The following is an 18915-nucleotide window of genomic DNA, read 5'->3' on the forward strand; positions in this document are numbered from 1 at the left end:
ATGCAATCATATTACAAAAACCTGGACAGATTTACCTGTGACCTGTTTTAGGGTGAGGCTCAGATACGAAAATAATTTTTTGAGTCTTTCTGGTGTAGCAATACATAGAAGTCATGCCAGCATAAACAAATTCTAAGAGTTATAAAAGAGTTTTTTCTTTGCTTATGATGAGATGATTTATTACAATATAGGAAAAAAAAAAAAACAAACGGAAAAAAAACCCCCAACAACTGAGAAGACGGTTTCTATGCCACTACAATATCAATATTTAAAAAGGAGTTGAGTTCACCTTTGGCATAGATTAGTGGTACTGTGGCTGTTATCTTTCAAAGATAAAAAAAAAAATATCTTGGGTTTGTTGAAGTTGCTTCATAATACCTCCCTGGGTTGGGTTTAAGGCCAATCCAATACAAGCATGAAAAGCTGTAAGCTGTAGAAGCAAAATTGTTGACACATTTCACCAAAAGAGAAAAAAAAAAATATATAACCTCCAATTTTTAATCTGGCATGTGGATGTGGTTTGGAACAGGGGATGGGATGTCATTTCAATATTGCTGAATTATGTTCAGTAAATTTTGTGCCCTGTCATTAGGATAAACACAACCACGGCAGGAGAGCTGCAAGACTTACTTTCTCTGATGGAAGAAAAAGGATATATTTGTACATTTAAAGCACATTGAAAACTTGTGAGTGCATTTTTGCAAAACAGAAGTTATATAGTTCAGAGTTTCTTTGTTCTCTTGTCAAATTCTTTTCCCCTGACACTGTCTGGTCTACACACAGATCTATCAAAAAGGAGGGATCAACAACAGCCAGGTCTTTTTGCACAAACACTGTTACATAGCCTTTGGTTTTGTCTTGTAGAACGACTCCTCCTGCTGGGAAGTTTCTGTGCCACAAGAAAATACAATGTCTTCTGTAACTTTTATTGTCATTATAAACTTCAAGATTCAAGAAGTTTCACCACAAATTGGCTGCAATGTTTGCATGCAACAAGACAAACCCCCTCTATAGGTGGTTTTCAGTAATTAGCCATAATTGTACAATATTTTATGTCAGCCATAACCATGCAGTATTTTTGAATCAGTTCCAAAAGTTTGTGATGCTGTTTAAAATGTAAATAAGAGCAGCAATTTAGAAATTTTGGAATACAACTAAAAAAAGACAAAGATAAATTACACTGGTGAAATACCTGTAAGCATTAGGTAAATGGATATCTATGTTAATGGAAGTAAGCAACACTAGCCACCACTGGGCAGGGATGTCTAATCGTCGTAAATCTTAGAACCTAGAAAAAAACACATATTACTTTCCCAAGTATTTATCCAATTGACTGTCATCTAACAAGCATTCCCTCAAGTATTTATACAAGAAATCACGAGAATCTTTTTTTTCTATTCTGAAAGCATCAAAAAATGTTAACGATTAATGTTCTACCCTCTTGGATTTTTCCTCTCATAACAATAAACTCCATTGAACATATCTCTATATAGATATAGTTATATACCTGTCTGCTCAAAAACTACATACACACCATTCCAGTAGCTTATAGAACCACTTTTGGCAGCAACAATGTGAAGTATTTGTTTTCTGTATGACTTTCATTCTCTCCCTCATTGTGAAGGAATTTTGGCCCATTTATTTTTGCAACGTTGCTTCAGTTCAGTTCTGAGGTTTGCTGGTGTTCATTTGTGCAAAGTTCTCCTAAGGTCCCACCACAGCATTTCAGTTGGAATGAGGTCTGGACTTTGTCTTAGCCACCATCATTTTCTGTTTTTTGTTTTTTGTTTTTAGACTTGCTGCTGTGCTTCTGATCATTATCCTGCTGCATGACCCAGTTTCAGCCAAGCTCACTCAACGACTGCAAGGTGTCCAGGTCTGACGGCTGTAAAACAAATACAAATCATCACCCAGCCATGCCTATCAGTATGACATGTTGTACTGATTTTATGTGTCCAAAGAAACTTGTTCCAGCAGTCTTGTGGTTTGATCAGCTGCAACTTGCTGCTGTGCTGCAAAACTTTTTTTTTTCCCAGAGAAGAAGCTTTAATTAAAAACTTCTTCTCTGAAAATAATTAATATTCTGTAAATTATGTGATGTAACACTTTTTTTCTTTCAGTTTCTCCAAGCATTTCAAAATCTTACACTGGGATGAATTTGCTGAAACATCCTCTTTGGCATGAATCCAAAAAACTGCCATCAGATTTTGATTCACCATCCAACAACAGCTGTAAAGCATCATATGAACAACAGCTTAACTTTTCAACATGACAAACAAACACCAAAAGACTCCTCCCCAGAGCCTGGACCTGTGGGGTCATCTTAAAGAAAGGAAAAAAGGTACCTAGCATCCAAAGAAGAGCCTTGAATGTCCTTCAAGAAGCCTGGAGAATTATTCCTGAAGACTACTTAAAGAAATTACAAGAAAGCGAATGGTTGTCTGTCTCTGTGTGTTCGCCCTGCGACAGACTGGCAACCTGTCCAGGGTGTACCCCTGCCTCTCACCCTATGACAGCTGGGATAGGCTCCCGCGACCCTGAAAAGGATAAGCGGAAGCAAATGGATGGAAACTCCTTAAAATGATACAGACTCTTTGCCTTTTATACTTTATTTCCACGCATGTTTGCAAATCCTTTAATAAGTATAGCAGACATTTCCTGTTCTTTCTCACAGTGTACTACTACTACTACGAATACTTAATAATAATAATAATAATAATACCCATTATTATTATTATTATTATTATTATTTTTTTTTATTATTATTATTTTTTTTATTATTATTATTAATAATAATAATAATAATAATAATAATAATAATAATAATAATATTGATTTGTCCAAATTTTTTACAAGGCTTTTATTCCATTTTTATTTGTATACCAAACTTGCTTTTTTTCCCCTCCCTTGTGGTTATTAGTATTAAGCAAAAAAAAAAAAGGGGGGGGGGGGGAGGGGGAAGTGCTTCAGTAGGTGTTAGTGTAACCCTTTGACGTAATCTGGCAAATACTACAACCCTTCACTACTTCTATTTGTACACACTTTCTTTCTCAGATGAGTGACAGTAAATGTGACTTGTTGCCATCTGCTTTTAGAAACTCTTGTAGGATTCTTTTTATTATTAATATTAATATTAATATTAATATTGATCATTTCAAACTATTTTTAGTATATTCATATAAGTACAGTATAGTATAGTCTAGAAAATACTGAGTGTACCTTTAAAGTATTAAGTATTTAAGAAGTAAAGAAGTACTTGTTTTATTCCAATAGTGAATCTAGATAAATAATGCATGTTTTATGTGTTTTAGCCACTTACCTGTCAGCGTGAATACCGAAGAAAAGAGTCACACTCCCCAGGAACAGAGACAATAAACTTAACACCACCATAGCCATTTTCCAGGAAATCTCTATAAACATGTGCATGTGAATACAAACCAAAAAAAGCATCATTTGTTTTATGCAATTCATATTTACCCCTTTGCTAACTAGTAACTGCTGCAAATACATAACATCGTTTTTTTTTGTCGAAACACAGTTTGAAAAAAAAACTTCTCTACGTCCACTTCAACCTTTGCTGTCTCTCTTATATTTGTCTCCATCTAGTGTTGGAAAAGTAAATATTGCTTTCTATAGTGTACAAACATCAACAATAAATCAAATATTTACATAAATAAAACTGGACATTCATTCTTTTATTATTATTATTATTTTATTATTTTTATTTGCAGATCTTACCACTGTCCACATGGAGAAAAATCATTGGATCTGCAGGGGATCTGGTGCTAAAATAAGGAGTCAAATCTATATAAAAAAAATATAGAATCATTATTATTATGTGACGTAAGTGTATATTATACTTCATTTGGATTAAAAAAATAACTGTTATAGCCAAGGGTTAAGTGTGACATGGGTAGTTTGGGTACTCTAATAGTATGACATTTATTTGTGTACAAACTGTGACCAGCTGATGTATGCTCATACTCCAGTATTCAGTGCTCTTTGAGTATTTAGCATTTCAACAGTGAGATGAATAGACCTTTGAAAATAATTTCTCATCTTTCTCTGCTCTCTTTCTTGAATCTTTTTCCAGTTCTACACTGTAAATTTACAACTTTTTTCTCTCCTTTGAAAATTTAACAACTGCATATTTGCTTTGAAAATTTAACAACTGCACATTTGCTTGCAGACACATTTTGTGAGACAAGCTTCACAAAAACAGTTTGTGTATTTGATGGTATCTCTTGAGCTGTATTTCAAGTTACTACTGCCACTTGCTGTTGTTACTCCATTTATGCACACTCCTTTGTCTGCACTATGAATACACCCCACGGATGAGGGGAAAAAGGATGTGTCAAAGGTGTAAGCGGTTATGGGATGTCATGATTTTCTAATGACTGAGCAAATATCTCAATGCCATCACTAGAAGAACAACTTTAACTAAAGGTGCCAGAATACTACTTTAACCCCGATTGTAAGCCTAAACTATGTCTTGCATAAATTTATCTTATTGCAAGTCATTGTCTAAAACAGGCCCAAATAGGAGTGGTTCAATCAAAGACTTCTAAAATGGTTATGTGTTTACATACACATACACAACACTGGGTGAATTATGGCATAAGATATTCTTACCTGTTTCGTCCTGTCTGTATACATCAGATATATGACTGGAAAGAATCTCTGGTTCCAACGATTCCCCCAGATGTAGGTGAGGATTGATATTTTTATGTTGGTTGGTTTTCCCATCGCATAGCGTCTGGCTGTCAAGTGTTCTCCACCTGCTGCCCTGCTTCTAAAGAACCAGAGGCAAACGTTTTTATCTTTCAGCTTTGTGAAAACATTCAACAATATTCTCTAGCTTTTAAATACATTTAAAATAATGTAATTAAGATGCTATTATCATACGTGGAAAATTTCTTTTCTCCATCCTTAATATTATTACCTTCTTATGTCTTGAAAGGAAGACCAAAGTGGATTCTTTTGTAGCAGTAAGGTGGAGCCCCTTCCCTACCACAGTGAGGTGGCCTTTTCTGGAGCATGTCCATACCTGTCTTCCTGGCTCTCTTCTATCACCATCCTTGCCACTTGCAGTTCTGAAGACACAGGGCTGCAGATGAACACCTTCATATTGCTCTCTTGGTGCAGTCAGACATTCTCCAGTGTGGTAGTTGCTGACAGCCTGGCTCTCTTGGTGCCAACGCCATTCCTGTATAGGTGAGCGTGGACTGCATTTGCCCAGTGACACTCTACCTCCTTTGGTTCCTTCTGTAACCTGCAGACATTTACCCAGCAGCTTGTTTTGAATCTTTAAGGCAGACAGCTCTGTGGATGACAACATACAAATAAAACATCAAATAATAAATAATTAAAGTACCCATAAATTATATGTAATAAATGTGTGTTAAAAGATGCATTTGGCATGTCTGATATGCAAAAAGCTGTATATTTTATTATTTAACACAAGGTAACATAACTGGTTAGCAGTTAGTACCAAGCCCACAGGCTTACCTGTAGAGAACCACAACCTTATCTAGGTAACCTACAACTGCTCTCTGCTGTACTCATTTTCTGTGTGTCAACCACATTAACATTACTACTTAAGTGGACAAACACATGCAAATCCAGGCAAATATGGCTCAACATGCAGTTTGTAACCACACAAGAGCACTTCATGCAACAGTAAAACAACTAAATAAACAAACATATGTTTATTTTTTTGTTGTCGTTATTGTTTTTTAAAGGTTGATAAATCCTGTAATGGAGCTTCATCTGTTTAGCTCTGCAATGCTGTGCTTTGAAACCACTGACTGAACCTATGCGTAATGCATTTGAAACCAAGACTAACTGACCAAGCAGTGAAGTTCACACTTTATTACGTATAAAAAAAATGTAAATCGAGCTGTTTAAATAAAAGCCTTTAGAGGTGTCAATCAGTTATAGTCTATAAATATGCCCTTCATTTTAAACACTGCTGTTTTTTCATAGTTCTGATGTAATACAGGAGTTATAACTGCACCTGCTTTGCTTTACAAATAGGGCAAAGATCTGGTGGTTTTTGAGAAAATGACACCTGCAGACCTGTTTATCTGTTAAACCAACTCACAGTTCATTAGGTACCATTAACAAAAGCAGTGATCCCAAAAATGCTGACATCTGCAAGGGAATGAAATCCGGCAACCTGCGGGTGCTGCTGTAAGCTATGATCTTTGTCTGAACCCACACATAACAGAACAAAGCCAGTCCCAGGGCGCATAGAAAGGAATGAAATGTATCCACATTACTTCAACAAAGTTACAGCTACAATAAAAAAGGTCTGAAAGGGCATGAATGCTGCGAACATATGATAGTTTTACAAAACTAAGTTTCAAAGAAAACATTTTAATGTAAAAATCAATGGTTCAAACCCTGTCAGCAGTTTTTATCAATATATGTACGAGCTTTTAGTGAAAACAAGAAATTTTGGGCATGACCTTAAACTTCTCACCCACAGTTTTTGTTTGTATAGACAGATTAAATTTGTTATCTCTTTTATCAGCTTCATCACTTGCAAAGTGCCTTTCAGGTACTTAAGAAATGTTTACAACAGTTCGAACAGCTAAAGTTAAAACTGTTTTTTAAAAATAACAGCTATATTAATGAGGTAAACAGCGACACATGTTACCTTTGAAAATGATGAAGAGGAAAAAACAGACGTTCAGTAGCACTTTTCCCATTTTGGTGGCAGGCGAAAGTAGCCTATCCTATGGTCATGTGCTTGTGTTGTCTGAGCAACAGCAGCAGGTGGGAGGAGCTAAGCATTCACAATATCAATAGATGAGCAATAAATACAATAAATAGTGACCATGTGACACCTTTTAATCCTCTTAAGGAGGAATGAAATGTTTAAGTATCATTTAGATTTCTTTGTTTGCAATGAAATGCTTCACAACTGTCCAGAGGAGTTTAAACTATTCAAGATCACTCTTACAAGTGCTGTCCCTATTCTCCACCCATGACTGGCAGACCTTTTTACAAATGCTAACAGTACAGTCTCTTCTTCCACTAGAAAACCATAGCAACCAATACCACCTTTACTGAGTTATTGCCTGCAACCAAGGTGCTACGACTCCATGGAATACTAATTAGGTTTAAAGGGGTGTAAATCTGTTTTAGCAAGACAACAAGTCTTAGAGGAATGGCACTGTTTGTGGGGCTGAATGGTTATGTGGTCTTTTCCTCTGTAAAGATTCACCACATACGATGCTATTGGGATAAAATTCCCTACTCCCTGCACATAAAAACATGAATTGAGATTTTTTGTCCTGTTTTCAGCAGATAAATGTCAGGCTTATGATTCAAATTTATATTATATTAAGTTTTATCAAACTTTAATGAGCTTATATTTATTTTTATCCTCAATGGGGGACTCAAACACAATACTAGCACAAAAAGTAGGTAATACATGTTTTGGCCTTTGAAAAAACAAAAAACAAAAAAGCAAACTATAAAAAGCATAACTCCTAAAAGCCCAGCTCTATGTCACATTTTCCTATACATGTTACCCTCAAAGAGTCAGAAACATTATGGTGCATCTTGAGACAGTCTGGGACCAGGAATATATTCATACGTAGGATTTACAAAATGTCTTGACACATGCTCAATCATCCAGGTTAGGAATCCCAAAAAGTAAATTCAGTTCATTTCAAGGTAACATTCTCAGTACGAAAAAATGTCTGAACAATTATCCAAGTGTCTAAAGAAATTGCTTACAGTTTATTTTTGGCTTATTCGCTTAATAAATCCATTTCAGCTTCTACAGTCATTCATTCATTCTGATGCTGGTAAATGGACAAATATAGTGGAGGTTCTTCTCCATGCAGAGCAGTAGGGCCTGGATGTTGCACAGATGGTGCTATGAAAGCTGGAACTGAAAAACCCTGTGAAACAGCACCTTGTGGCCACTGGTTATAATCACTTGTTACATTTGCATGCTGAGTGGGATCTGGGGTGGGGTATTGATAAACGCCTGACCCTGTGAGTATAGGATCCAGTCCAGTGGTGAAAGTAGAGGATGTGAATTCACTATAAGCTGGAGGCTCAACTGTCTCAGGCCCCACAGCCTCACGACTCTGAGCTGGAGCAAATTTAGAAGGAAGGATGACCAGTGGAAACACCACCTCTGGGTCAAGGGCAAAACTAACGTCCAGATACACCTGGGAAACAGTCAGAGATGTAGAAACTTGTAAAGCATTATAATCTGCAATAAAGATGTTGTGTTAAGACACATATTTACTTTTTATTATTTATCCACAAATGTTTGCAAAAAAGCAGGTTCATTTCTGAGGTAATACAAATCATGTATTGTTTCATACCTTTATGTAATATTCAACTGAGATGATTTCACAGTTATGGAGGGTAGGAATGGCATCGCTGGGAACTTTCAGCTGGCAGTAGGCAGTTTGCTCTGAGTTTGGACGGATAGTGTCTCCGACCATTTTGAACAGCATTTCCTTGCTGCTATTAGTGTTGTCCTGGCAACTGTACACCGTTACCTGCTGAAGTTTGAATTTGAGCGTTGTGTTCCTGGAAGAGGAGTTGCCGATTTTGGCGACAACAGACAAGGTTTCACCTGTCAAAAGAAAATATTAACAATAAGCTGCATTTTTTTTCTTCGTCTATCAACATTTGCTAGAGCACGTTGCAGATACTTTACCTGGAGAACAAACTCCTCTGTTAATGGTAGCACAGATCTGGACCTGTCCCTTGGAGAGACCACTCATCTTTTTACACACTGAACTGGACTGTGGACACTATAACAAACCAAATAAACATTTTTCCAGATCAACTAAATGCCTCATGTGGAGAAAATGCAGAAGAAAATACCTCAATGTTGTTTTTAGGCTACAGATCTAGTCCAGGTAATCATCATCAACGCTGAATTCTCTTGTATGTATCATTTACACTGTTGGTATGTTTGAACTGATGACTATCCCCGAGATGTATAAACAAAAAACTTTAAAGTGTAAAAGGTAATTCAGGTTTTTGAATCTGAAACATTTTTTATTGAATAGTTAGAACACATTTTCCAAAAATCTGATGTTTAACATGTGTCACTCTAGTGTTTACCATCATTTGAGGAGTGTGTGGACAGGACTTTGACACAAAGTTGATCTCTTTTACTACTTTCGAAGGCAGTCGCCAGCTCCTAGATACCTTGGCTTCAAAGGTGTAGACAATATTTCCATGTTTTCCCTTGAAGGACGAAGGCATCCTTCTGTATAACAGAACTAATCAGGAATGCATTCATTTGCAAAAGCAAGATATTTATTAATGTTGGATGCTGCAAATTCTCACTTACCCCTCTGGGATTTTGAGCCTGAACTTAAAGATGTGCACTCTTTTTGGAAGAACAGTCCCTGCAAGAGTCGTTTGATTAACGTTTGATCTCAATCTCATATTCTCAAAGTTAACTGTTTTCTTTACCTCTGCTACACTATTTAACCCATTGATACGTCCTTTTGTCTGGCTTTTGTTTTGTTTGGCATTACAGATAAAAGCGTTAATATTTTTTAACTATAGCTGCCAATAACAGATAATAACAGACAAGTTAACCAATCTTTTTTGTGGTTTGACCTGGAATCCTATCATGCACACCTCGATAACATGTCTTTATTTATACACTTATTTATTTTGATTTTTGGGATTATTATTTTGGGATATATCTTTCCTCAGACTCTTCACTTCATAAAAAGAAAAAAAAAAACTTTTATTTTTTTTAAAGTAAGGAATCTAACTGTAGCAATTTTGCTTTTTAATACAACACATTGCCAAATTTCCTGATAAATTTCATAGCTACAAACACCTTTAAGTACAACAAACTCTGTTTGACTTAGACATCCTACCTTCATCGTTTTCTGCAACCAAGTATTCCTTCACTTTGAAATATCTCCTGCGCGCACTTTGCAGTCTCTCGACAGGTACACCTACTTCTGTCCATTCTACGTTAGCGTCCCCTTTGGCTTTTACATAAACGCTCTTGACTTTGACTTCTTTTGTCAGTCTGAAACTGACTGTACCTACTATATTATCGCCTTCAGAATAACTGCTGTTGTCACGGATTGTTTCAAAAGTCACATTTAAGTTCTTTATCGGAGACATTTCAGAGCCGAGTGAAATGCACAGCGTTTTTCTAGGAACTGATCAACTGAAGCAAGCGATATGACAGGAAGCTCCGCCTAAAGAGTGAGATCGTAATTTATGATTCTACCCAATATCACAACATCTAAATATCATATAAAGAGAAACCTCATATATTTACGCAGTTTAGGGTGATGTGAGAAAAACTACCAGGTCACAAACAATGTTCACAAGAAGAAGATCGCATTCACAGCAAATTGGCAGGTTTTTTTTAAAAGTATATTCCAGTAAAACCTATTAAAATATGCTTATGATGTATTGGTGATTGTGAATTGGGCGCTCATATATGTGGTATCTGCCGCTAGTCCATCTGTAATGGACTAGCGGCTAAATAAAAAAATACTGAGCATTCTCTACAAACATCCAGTACAAACATTTGCTTTTTCTCACCCATTTGTCTCCATCTAGTGGTTGATTTCCAACAGATAAAATTGTAAGTAGATTATTAATGAATTAGTTGTGTGAGAGCTGGAATCTAGGAGTTAGCGCTACCCATAGGCGAGTGCAAGCAGTTAGGATTTCTTAATTTGAAGTGTCAGTATTTTCATGGAAATCCAAGTCAGTGTGGTGCTTAGTTTTGAGCGCTGTGTTTAGGACAGTTTTGGTAAAGTTTGGTAAAGCAGGAGGAATACCCCCTATGAGCTTTGTGATTGTTTTTATAAATATATTCCAGTTTTCTGATTTTCACACCAGACTGCTGCTTCAGACTGCCTGGCTGTTTTTAATATTTATACTGGTTAGTATCGCTCTATAGATGGGAACTAACTGTCAGTCTGTAGTGTGACCTAACCTTGTTTTTTGTTTCCCCACAGGAGATGAAATGCTGCGGTAAGTTATTGTGGTTTCCTAACTGCTCCTTGCATGCATCGCATGTAGGGCAAGTTGATGTGTGGGCATACAGTGGTTTTTTGATGGTTTTTCTTAAATACTTCCCACAGTAGGGCGTAACGTATGTTATAAAAGTAGTATGTTGCATTATTCTTGACATTATTACCTAGTGTAACTCTTGTTGGAAGTGGAGAAAAGAAAAAAAAAACAATGTCTTAACAAATCAGTGATGGTCTTTAATGGAAAAGGTAACACTCGTCCTAAATGTGTTAAAAGTGAGGCAAACAATGGAAAGTAGAACAACCTGCCCCCTAAATCTCTGACCACACTTACCACTTTTGTACGATGAAATGTACAAACACACAGAGGTGTGAGAAAACACATTGGCGTGTCTCCCAAAGAGGCAGCGGTGGAAAACTATGAGCTCAGAGCAAAAACAGAAGGACATAAATAAATGCAAGCACTCACAATGACCGACCTGCTCTAACATGTGTAGATGAGTCAAAAAGTTCTTTACAGTGTTTTTATTCTGAGTCTAAACTCTTGTGCAGTTCTCTGTTACCTATCGTAGCTACTTTTGTGCTGGTGAGATGTTTTTTCCATGCTCGCTCGCTCTCTCCCTCCCCACACCCCTGCTTGGTTAAATTGTGCATATAATGGCAGAGTGTTACTGACATGTTGTGTGCGGTAAAAATGGTCATCACCACTGTTCAAAGCTCTTAAAAGCAATATATCTCACCTTTATGCTACAATCTTCTTAAGTCCTGTGTTTATCTATGGCAACTTGCTATACTATTGCTCAGGGCAAACCAATCTCTTCTTTCATCACACACAGCCAAAATGTGTTTGTCCCCCTGGATTCATCAAAAAATCCAATTAACCATTTGCATTTTCATAATGTTTTAATATTCCAATTTTTTCCAAATAACTGTTTTACCACAGAAGGCATCCTCTGATTTTCTACAATATATTAGAGGCTTTACTCTTGATTTTTTCAGCTTTGACTAATAAGTAATCATTATATTATAACCGAAAACCTTCTATAAAGCTTCTTTGTTTCATGTACATTACGATAACACATTACATTGCAGCTGCTGTGCAGGTTGAGGAATGACCCTCTATCCCTTTGATAGCACTGTGACAAATACATCCAAGTTTAGACATTCACCTGGTGGCAGTTTATTCCTTTAACCATTCATCAAGTTATTTTATTGGATCAAGATGCTGTCATGCTATGATCACAGTGATCAGAAACATCTAATTTTAATAATGAAAGCTCTCAGTTATAAGATTTTATCAGCAATTTTTCAAAACAAAAGCTTCCCATCGGCTGCTACATCCCTTCGGCTTTTTTAGCCAGTCTCCTCTGAGCTACATAAACTTCAGCCTAACTTAAATTTAACCCAACCACCTTAAAAAAAAAAAGAAGCTCTGTCCTTGGGTTTGGAGGATGTTCTGAGGAAGGCCATCCTCAGGGCTGGCTCCCTCCCAGTGTTTAAGTAACATTTGCATTTTTCTGTTTACAATGAAGTGCCCAACGACTGTCCTGGTGGTGAGTGCTATAAAATCTTACATATACTTTCCCTATTTTCCATTCATAAGTGCAAGCCTTTTGACATGAATAAACATCTGTAACACCATGTAGCAAAGTAATCAGATGTGAAAAGTGCTTCTGAGTCTGTTTCAGCTGACAGTGAAGGCATTGCAGTATAAAACAGTAAGTGGTTTAACAGAGACCATGTTGGTCATCACGAAAACCATAAGCTGTGCCTTAAGAATTTGATATGCCACCATACATAAAACAACATAGACAATTCAATATTTTTCAAAGTAAAGTGCAACATACTCCTAAGGATAACACTGCTAAACAGACCTTTCACCTTACCTTAAATCTCTAAGCATAAACACAAACTATATGTGACATTGTTTTTTATATATATTTAAAACAACAGGAAATGCATTTCCAGTTTTCAAAACACTGAAAAAACAAGCAAAATTGTAATAACAAATATAAAAATGTGATCTATAACTAAAAACATGTCTGTTGTTAAACAAATTGTTATGTGGAGTATAGAGAGTAGAAGACTGACTAAAGGAAAATCACTTACTTCTCTTATTGTTTGTTCTGTCACTTCTTGTGTCTCTGGTACCCTACTGATATCAAGAGGTGAAAACTGCTCAGTCACATGATTTAACCCCCAGTCCTATTTTTTCAGGCCCTTTAAAAGTCACAGTTTTGGGGTACAGCTCTGATTACTTGGTGTAGTATCTGGCCAGCTACGTCTAAATAAGGTATAGGACATAGAAACTTTCTACAACTGAACACATTCATGATTTGTCCAATTAGTCTTATTTTCCCTCCAAAACATTAAATATTAAAAACACAGTTTTTGTATAACACATTTAATTCCTTTGTGGGAGAACAGCTGGAAGGGCCTCATTCTGTCCTGCCAGTTGATCATCAACAAGAAGAGGACACCTTTATGATTCAGCCTTCTGAACCCTGTTTAAGCCATACCTAACTGTGACTTTTGAGGTGTCACCTGCTATTAATATTTGGCCCATTCACTTGCACTCACAGTGTTTCATTTTGATGCTGGTAAATGGACGTATATAATGGAGGTTGTTCCCCCTGTAGAAAAGTAGTCAGAGTAGGACTTGGATGTTGCATTGAAGGTGCTTTAAAAACTGGAGCTGAAATCCCCTGTGCAGTAGCACCGTGTGACCACTGGTTAGAATTGCCACTTGTTATATTATCATGCTGAGTAGCATCTGGGGTGGGGTAGTGACCTGACACTGTGGGCTCAGAGCCAAATCCAGTGTGGAAGGCAGGGGAAGCGAAGTTGCTTTAACTTGTGACCACAGTTGTCCCAGGTGGGTGAGGCCCCACAGCCTCACCAGGCTGAATGGCTGCATATCTGGAAGGAACGATGACCAGTGGAAACACCACCTCTGGGTCAACGGCAAAGCTAATGTCCAGATACACCTGGGAAACAGTCAGAAATTGAGAAACTTGTAAAGAATTATTATTATCTGTTCTAATTAATACATAATACATACATTAATTTCCCGTGTAGCTTATTTATTCACACATGTTTAGAAACAAAGCAGTTTTATTTCTGAGGGGATGTGATGTCACCAAGAAATTGTTTAATGCCTTTATGTAATATTCAACTGAGATGATTTCACAGTTATGGATAGTGGAGATGGCATCATCAGGAATCTTCAACTGGCAGGAGACAGTTCGCTCTGAGTTTGGACTGATCGTTTCCCCAACCTCTTTGAACAGATTCATCACCTACTTCTTAGTAGACTCATTGCAGTGAAATACTGTTTTTTGTTCAAGTTTGAATTTGGGCCTCGTGTTCTTGGAAGAGGAGTTGCAGATTTTGGCAACAACAGATATAGTTTCACCTGTAAAAATCAAATCAGAACATTAAACTGCATTTTTAAATCTGTCAACATTCGCTGTGCAGCGTGAAGTTACTGTACCTGGAGTGCAAACATTCCTGTCAGTGGTAACAGACATTTGGACCCGTCCCTGGGAGAGCCCACCTATGTTTTTACTCACTGTACCAGATTGTGGATGCTATGACAGACCACATAGACAAACATGTTGACAATTTAATGCGTGTGATTTTTAATGTGAGTTTTTTCACAAAGCACTTTCCAAATATCACATTTATAGCACATGTCAGTGCAGTGTTTACCATCACTTCCCAAAACTGTTGAAACGTCTTGGAAATGAAGTTGATCTTCTTTTTAACTTTAGAAGGCCACCACCAGCTCCTGGACATCTTTGCTTCAAACATGTACACAATTTTTCCATATACCCCCTTAAAGGATGAAGGCATGCTCCAGTAAACAAAACCAGTGGGAAATGCATGCATTTGCCAAAGCATCTTATGACAGTATTAATAATTCAAATTCCCACTTACCCCTCTGGGATTTTGAGCCCGAACCTAAACGTGTGGACCCCTTTGGGAAGTACAGTGCCTGCAAGAAACGGTTAAACACTTGTCAGCAAATGTCGGCTTTGTCACAGAGCTACAGTGACATACTTACAATTTACTGCTTTTACTGCTGCATTGAAGCCAGGTTATATTCCTTAAATGTAGTGTTTTCTTTATGTCTGCTGCACAATTTAACCCTTGTATTCTTCCAAGTGTGTTAAAGCCTCTTACCTTTACCATTTTTTGCAATTAAGTACTCCTTCACTTTAAAAATATCTCCTTTTTGCAGTGTGAGTAATCTGGAAATATCGTGTTCCTTCTGTCCATTCTGCCTTGACGTCTCCTTTGGCTTTTACAAAAAGGCTCTTAACTTTAACCTCTTTTGTCAGCCTGAAACTAACTGTGCCCACTATAGTATCTCCTTCAGAATAACTACCGTCTTCGTTGATAGTTTCAAAGGTCACGTTTAAGTCCTTCATCGAGGACATTTTCGAGCTGAGTTGAAGACGATGCGTTTCTTAGCACCGATAGACCGATTTAAGGTGCATGACGGGAGGCTCCGCCTAAAGAGTGACATCGTAACTTCTGATTTCAGATAATAACAAAAGTTAAGAGATGAGATGTGTGGCAGGATGAATGTTATCCTTTGGTTCCACCCACTTTCAGCCTGGCGCATTAGGGGGCGCTAGTATAAATAGTGGCCCTGTGAGCATTCCTGGATCGCTTACCTGAGATCTCCTTTTGGTCACCTGACTTCCCCTTGGTGTGGCAGAGATTATTCTGAAGCCTCCATCGCGGCTGGTAGGTGTTTACCATCGTAGTGTGTGCATTACCTTACTTGATGGTAAACGGATATTGTTTTTAGGGCATAGCTGTGGAAGCCTCCTATGAGCCCCTGCTCATGTTTCATGACGCGGGGTTACTCGGTACGTAATTCAATTTCGTCTCGATCCTTGCCTTTTATTGTTTGTTTTATAGTAATTATTTATTATGCTTTGCAGGAAGTGTGGGCCTTGGTTTTACGCAACGCCACACTAACTGAAGTGCTGCTGCTTTGCTTTGCTTGGCTTTTACCGTCTGTTCCCGTTGTGAAGTTTCTTTTCCTGCTGCTGTCCGCTTTTTAACGTGGACGTCGGCGTGGACAGCGGCCATATGCACGCCGGTTATGGGAGTCAGCTGGCGTACATATTGATGAGTGTATGATTAATTTATAGTCGGGCAGACGGCTAGTTGGAGTAATACGGCGATCCCGTTTGCTCCAGATTTTAAAGTTTTATCCAGATTGTATGTTTTTCTGTTTTGATTTGTAGTTTGGATTTTTGTTACACCACTGGTGGGAAGCCCTTTTTATAGCTGCAGATCACCAGTGTGGTCCTGCAGTAGGGTTATCCCCCAGCGCTACATTAATTTTGTTATCTATTAAAATTTTCTTTGTTTCTTTTATTCAGATGCGGAGTGCCGACGTGGAGGAGACCAGGGTGCCTTGGTGGTGGGATCCCTTGAGTGTACACACCTGCCTTGTTTAATTTATTAGTGTGAGTGTGTGATTTTTGTGTTGCACTTGTGTCTTGGTGTGTTTTCTTTTGAGTTTGTGCGTGGCATCCCTGCCCCTCCACTGGTAAGCCTCAGCTCTGAATATATTTTAAGCATATTTGTACATGGATTTTTATGACTGTGTTTTTATACTGTGTTTTAGATAATTGTTAATAAATTGTCAATTTGTTTTAACATTGAACCTAGTCTCTGTACTGAGTATAACAAACCTAACTGCCTTCGTGGTGATTAGTGTTACTGATTATTCTCTGGGTGAAATTCCCAGAGTGGCGTTGTCTTTAAAAATTGTGAAGAGTATTTACTTTATTCTCACCTCGTGCTGCCACAGATGCTTCACGCATTGATTTAAGTATGATATACAGTATAATGAAATATTTGAAAACTTATTGTAATTTACGTCGTTTAGCAAATAGACTAGCCTACTGAATTGTGCTGAACATGAACTCGTTAAATCGAAGTCACGGTCGTACTGAAAGATTCATACATCTCGCTAAGAAGACTGTGTTTGTATATGATCGCTGACAATAAATAAATAAATAAATAACCATAACACGACTCAACAATCTGTTAATACTCCCTCCTGTAGTTTAGGGTACATGTAAATATGTCTTCAATAAAAAAAAAAAAAAGTGCTCGTTACATAAGAGCTTATTTACGTGTAGTTATAGCTGCTCATTCAAGAATTGTAAACAAGCATATAAGTGCAATTTCAATACCATGATGCACATCTAAAGTAAAACTTCACTGCAGAGTTTGGTCATCCACATTTGCAAGTCAAAAAATACGTAAATGAGGGAAAAGTAGGTTATACACTTGTGTGATTTGTGTGAGCAGCGTTACCATGTGTGCTTGCGGTTTGGTCGCTGCTCTGAACCCAGATGAACAACTTAACTGAACACCGCTGCCTTTCCGAGAAACAGCTGTCTGTGTAATGTGAAAAAGAGGGAGAGGTGTGTAAAAGGTTTTTTTTTTTTTTTTTTTTTTTAACACACCTTTTTTAATCGGTAGCAGCTAAATAAAGGAAAGGCAACCAAGGAGTACAGAGACCAGAGTAGCGATTAGGGAAAATGTATTTGCAATCAGATTAATAACAGAATAAATACACAAACCTCCTCAAAAACATTGACACCTAAATGGAGAGAGAAAGAAGCCATAATGGTCTCTCAGGAGAAGTACTTTATTTTTGAAACCGTCTCAGCAATACAGCATGAGTATTCTCAGCTTGTCCTATCTTCACCTGCCTCTCTGGTCTCCCTTGCCAACTTGTTCCTTGCTCTGCTTAGCCCTCTCTCTATCTGTGCTGCGTGTTCTTCTTCACTGGTGTTTACACTGGGGTACTGTGTGTGTATTTATATTGTATTGTTGCCTCCTAATGATTCCTTAATCAGTCACCGACCTTTCACTGTGTCAAATCTCCTTATAAGTCCAATTCTGGAGAAAAGTTTGGTTGCTTTCAAGAACCTAAATAACAGTCTCCTTCCCCCTAAAGAGTCATCACACATGAGCAAATAAACTAGCCCTAATATTTGCATACATTTACTTGGCTATCCTTTTGCTTTACAGTATTGCCTGCAAAATCAAATCAAAATGGATTCTACTGCTTGTCTTTCTTAACACTGAGTACAATAGCCATTAGCCCACACAGGATGCATCCTCATCCAATTCAAAGTCTCCTGATGACAGCGTGCTTCACTCCATTAGTACCCATGCCTCTTATTTCTCCCACCTACCTTTGTACCATAGATAAAGAAAGAAGAGTGAAAAGCAGAAGAAAGGGGGAGGTCCTTTTCCATCAAGGAGAGAGTTCCTGGTCATTTTAGAAAAAGCCCAAGGCATTTAAAAAGCAGAAAAACTGCAGATAGGAAGCAAGAACTTTTCAAAATAAAAGTATGCCAAAATACGAAAAAGAATTAATCTATAAAACCAAACTAAGTAAACAATGGGAATAAAACAGGTCCTGTCAGGCCAGCTCCACCTAAAGAGGGCAGAAGATGATGGAACTTTCTGTAATCAAACATGTAAAAAGAATTTTTACTTTAGCCCTGAAACACTCAATAAAAGGAAAAAAATATATATTTTTAAATGTAGCTTTGAGTCACTTTGTGTAACAATAGCTGAAAGGCTACTAAGTGACCTCAAACCAGACGGGAGCATGTCCAACAACAAATAATTGGTGACCAGCTTTCTTGTCTCCTTCACTAACCTGTTAAACTGTGACTTTTGAGGTTTCACTTGCTGTTTATATTTAGCTTAATTGTTTACCAGATCCAGTTCAGCTTCTATAGTAATTAATTTTAATGATGGTAAATGGAGGCTTATAATGGAGGACCCCTGCTTAAATTGAGGCAGAGCATCATCTGCATATTACACTGAAGGTGATATGAAAACTGGAGCTCAGAACCCT

At 37.5% G+C, this 18915-nt stretch overlaps 2 protein-coding genes, 1 long non-coding RNA gene and 1 pseudogene across 4 annotated transcripts; 1 reads left to right on the top strand and 3 right to left on the bottom strand.

Moving 5' to 3' along the window:
• Positions 1-3198: 3198 nt before the first annotated feature.
• On the bottom strand, positions 3199-6713 carry LOC146506947 (uncharacterized). Its single transcript, XM_085180870.1, has 4 exons — positions 6662-6713; positions 4943-5322; positions 4596-4792; positions 3199-3565 (listed from the first exon to the last, which is right to left on the bottom strand). Exons 1-4 carry the CDS (start codon positions 6711-6713, stop codon positions 3316-3318), a joined length of 879 nt encoding a protein of 292 aa, XP_085036996.1. The 3' UTR covers positions 3199-3315.
• Positions 6714-7798: 1085 nt separating this feature from the next.
• Positions 7799-10279, bottom strand: LOC146506948 (arrestin domain-containing protein 3-like). Its single transcript, XM_085178990.1, has 6 exons — positions 9882-10279; positions 9338-9395; positions 9106-9253; positions 8693-8789; positions 8352-8608; positions 7799-8192 (listed from the first exon to the last, which is right to left on the bottom strand). Exons 1-6 carry the CDS (start codon positions 10135-10137, stop codon positions 7803-7805), a joined length of 1206 nt encoding a protein of 401 aa, XP_085035116.1. The 5' UTR covers positions 10138-10279; the 3' UTR covers positions 7799-7802.
• A 244-nt stretch (positions 10280-10523) lies between these two features.
• On the bottom strand, positions 10524-15574 carry LOC146506949 (arrestin domain-containing protein 3-like; annotated as a pseudogene). Its single transcript, XR_014877082.1, has 6 exons — positions 15189-15574; positions 14943-15000; positions 14715-14859; positions 14497-14593; positions 14162-14418; positions 10524-13990 (listed from the first exon to the last, which is right to left on the bottom strand). The product of XR_014877082.1 is annotated as an arrestin domain-containing protein 3-like (transcript).
• A 33-nt stretch (positions 15575-15607) lies between these two features.
• On the top strand, positions 15608-16093 carry LOC146506950 (uncharacterized). The gene is made up of 2 exons (XR_014877083.1): positions 15608-15758; positions 15823-16093. It is a non-coding gene; the product is annotated as an uncharacterized LOC146506950 (long non-coding RNA).
• The last annotated feature ends 2822 nt before the right edge of the window (positions 16094-18915 follow it).

Source organism: Neolamprologus multifasciatus, chromosome 12 (genome assembly GCF_963576455.1).
Source record: "Neolamprologus multifasciatus chromosome 12, fNeoMul1.2, whole genome shotgun sequence".
In the NCBI taxonomy this organism is placed as follows: domain Eukaryota; kingdom Metazoa; phylum Chordata; class Actinopteri; order Cichliformes; family Cichlidae; genus Neolamprologus; species Neolamprologus multifasciatus.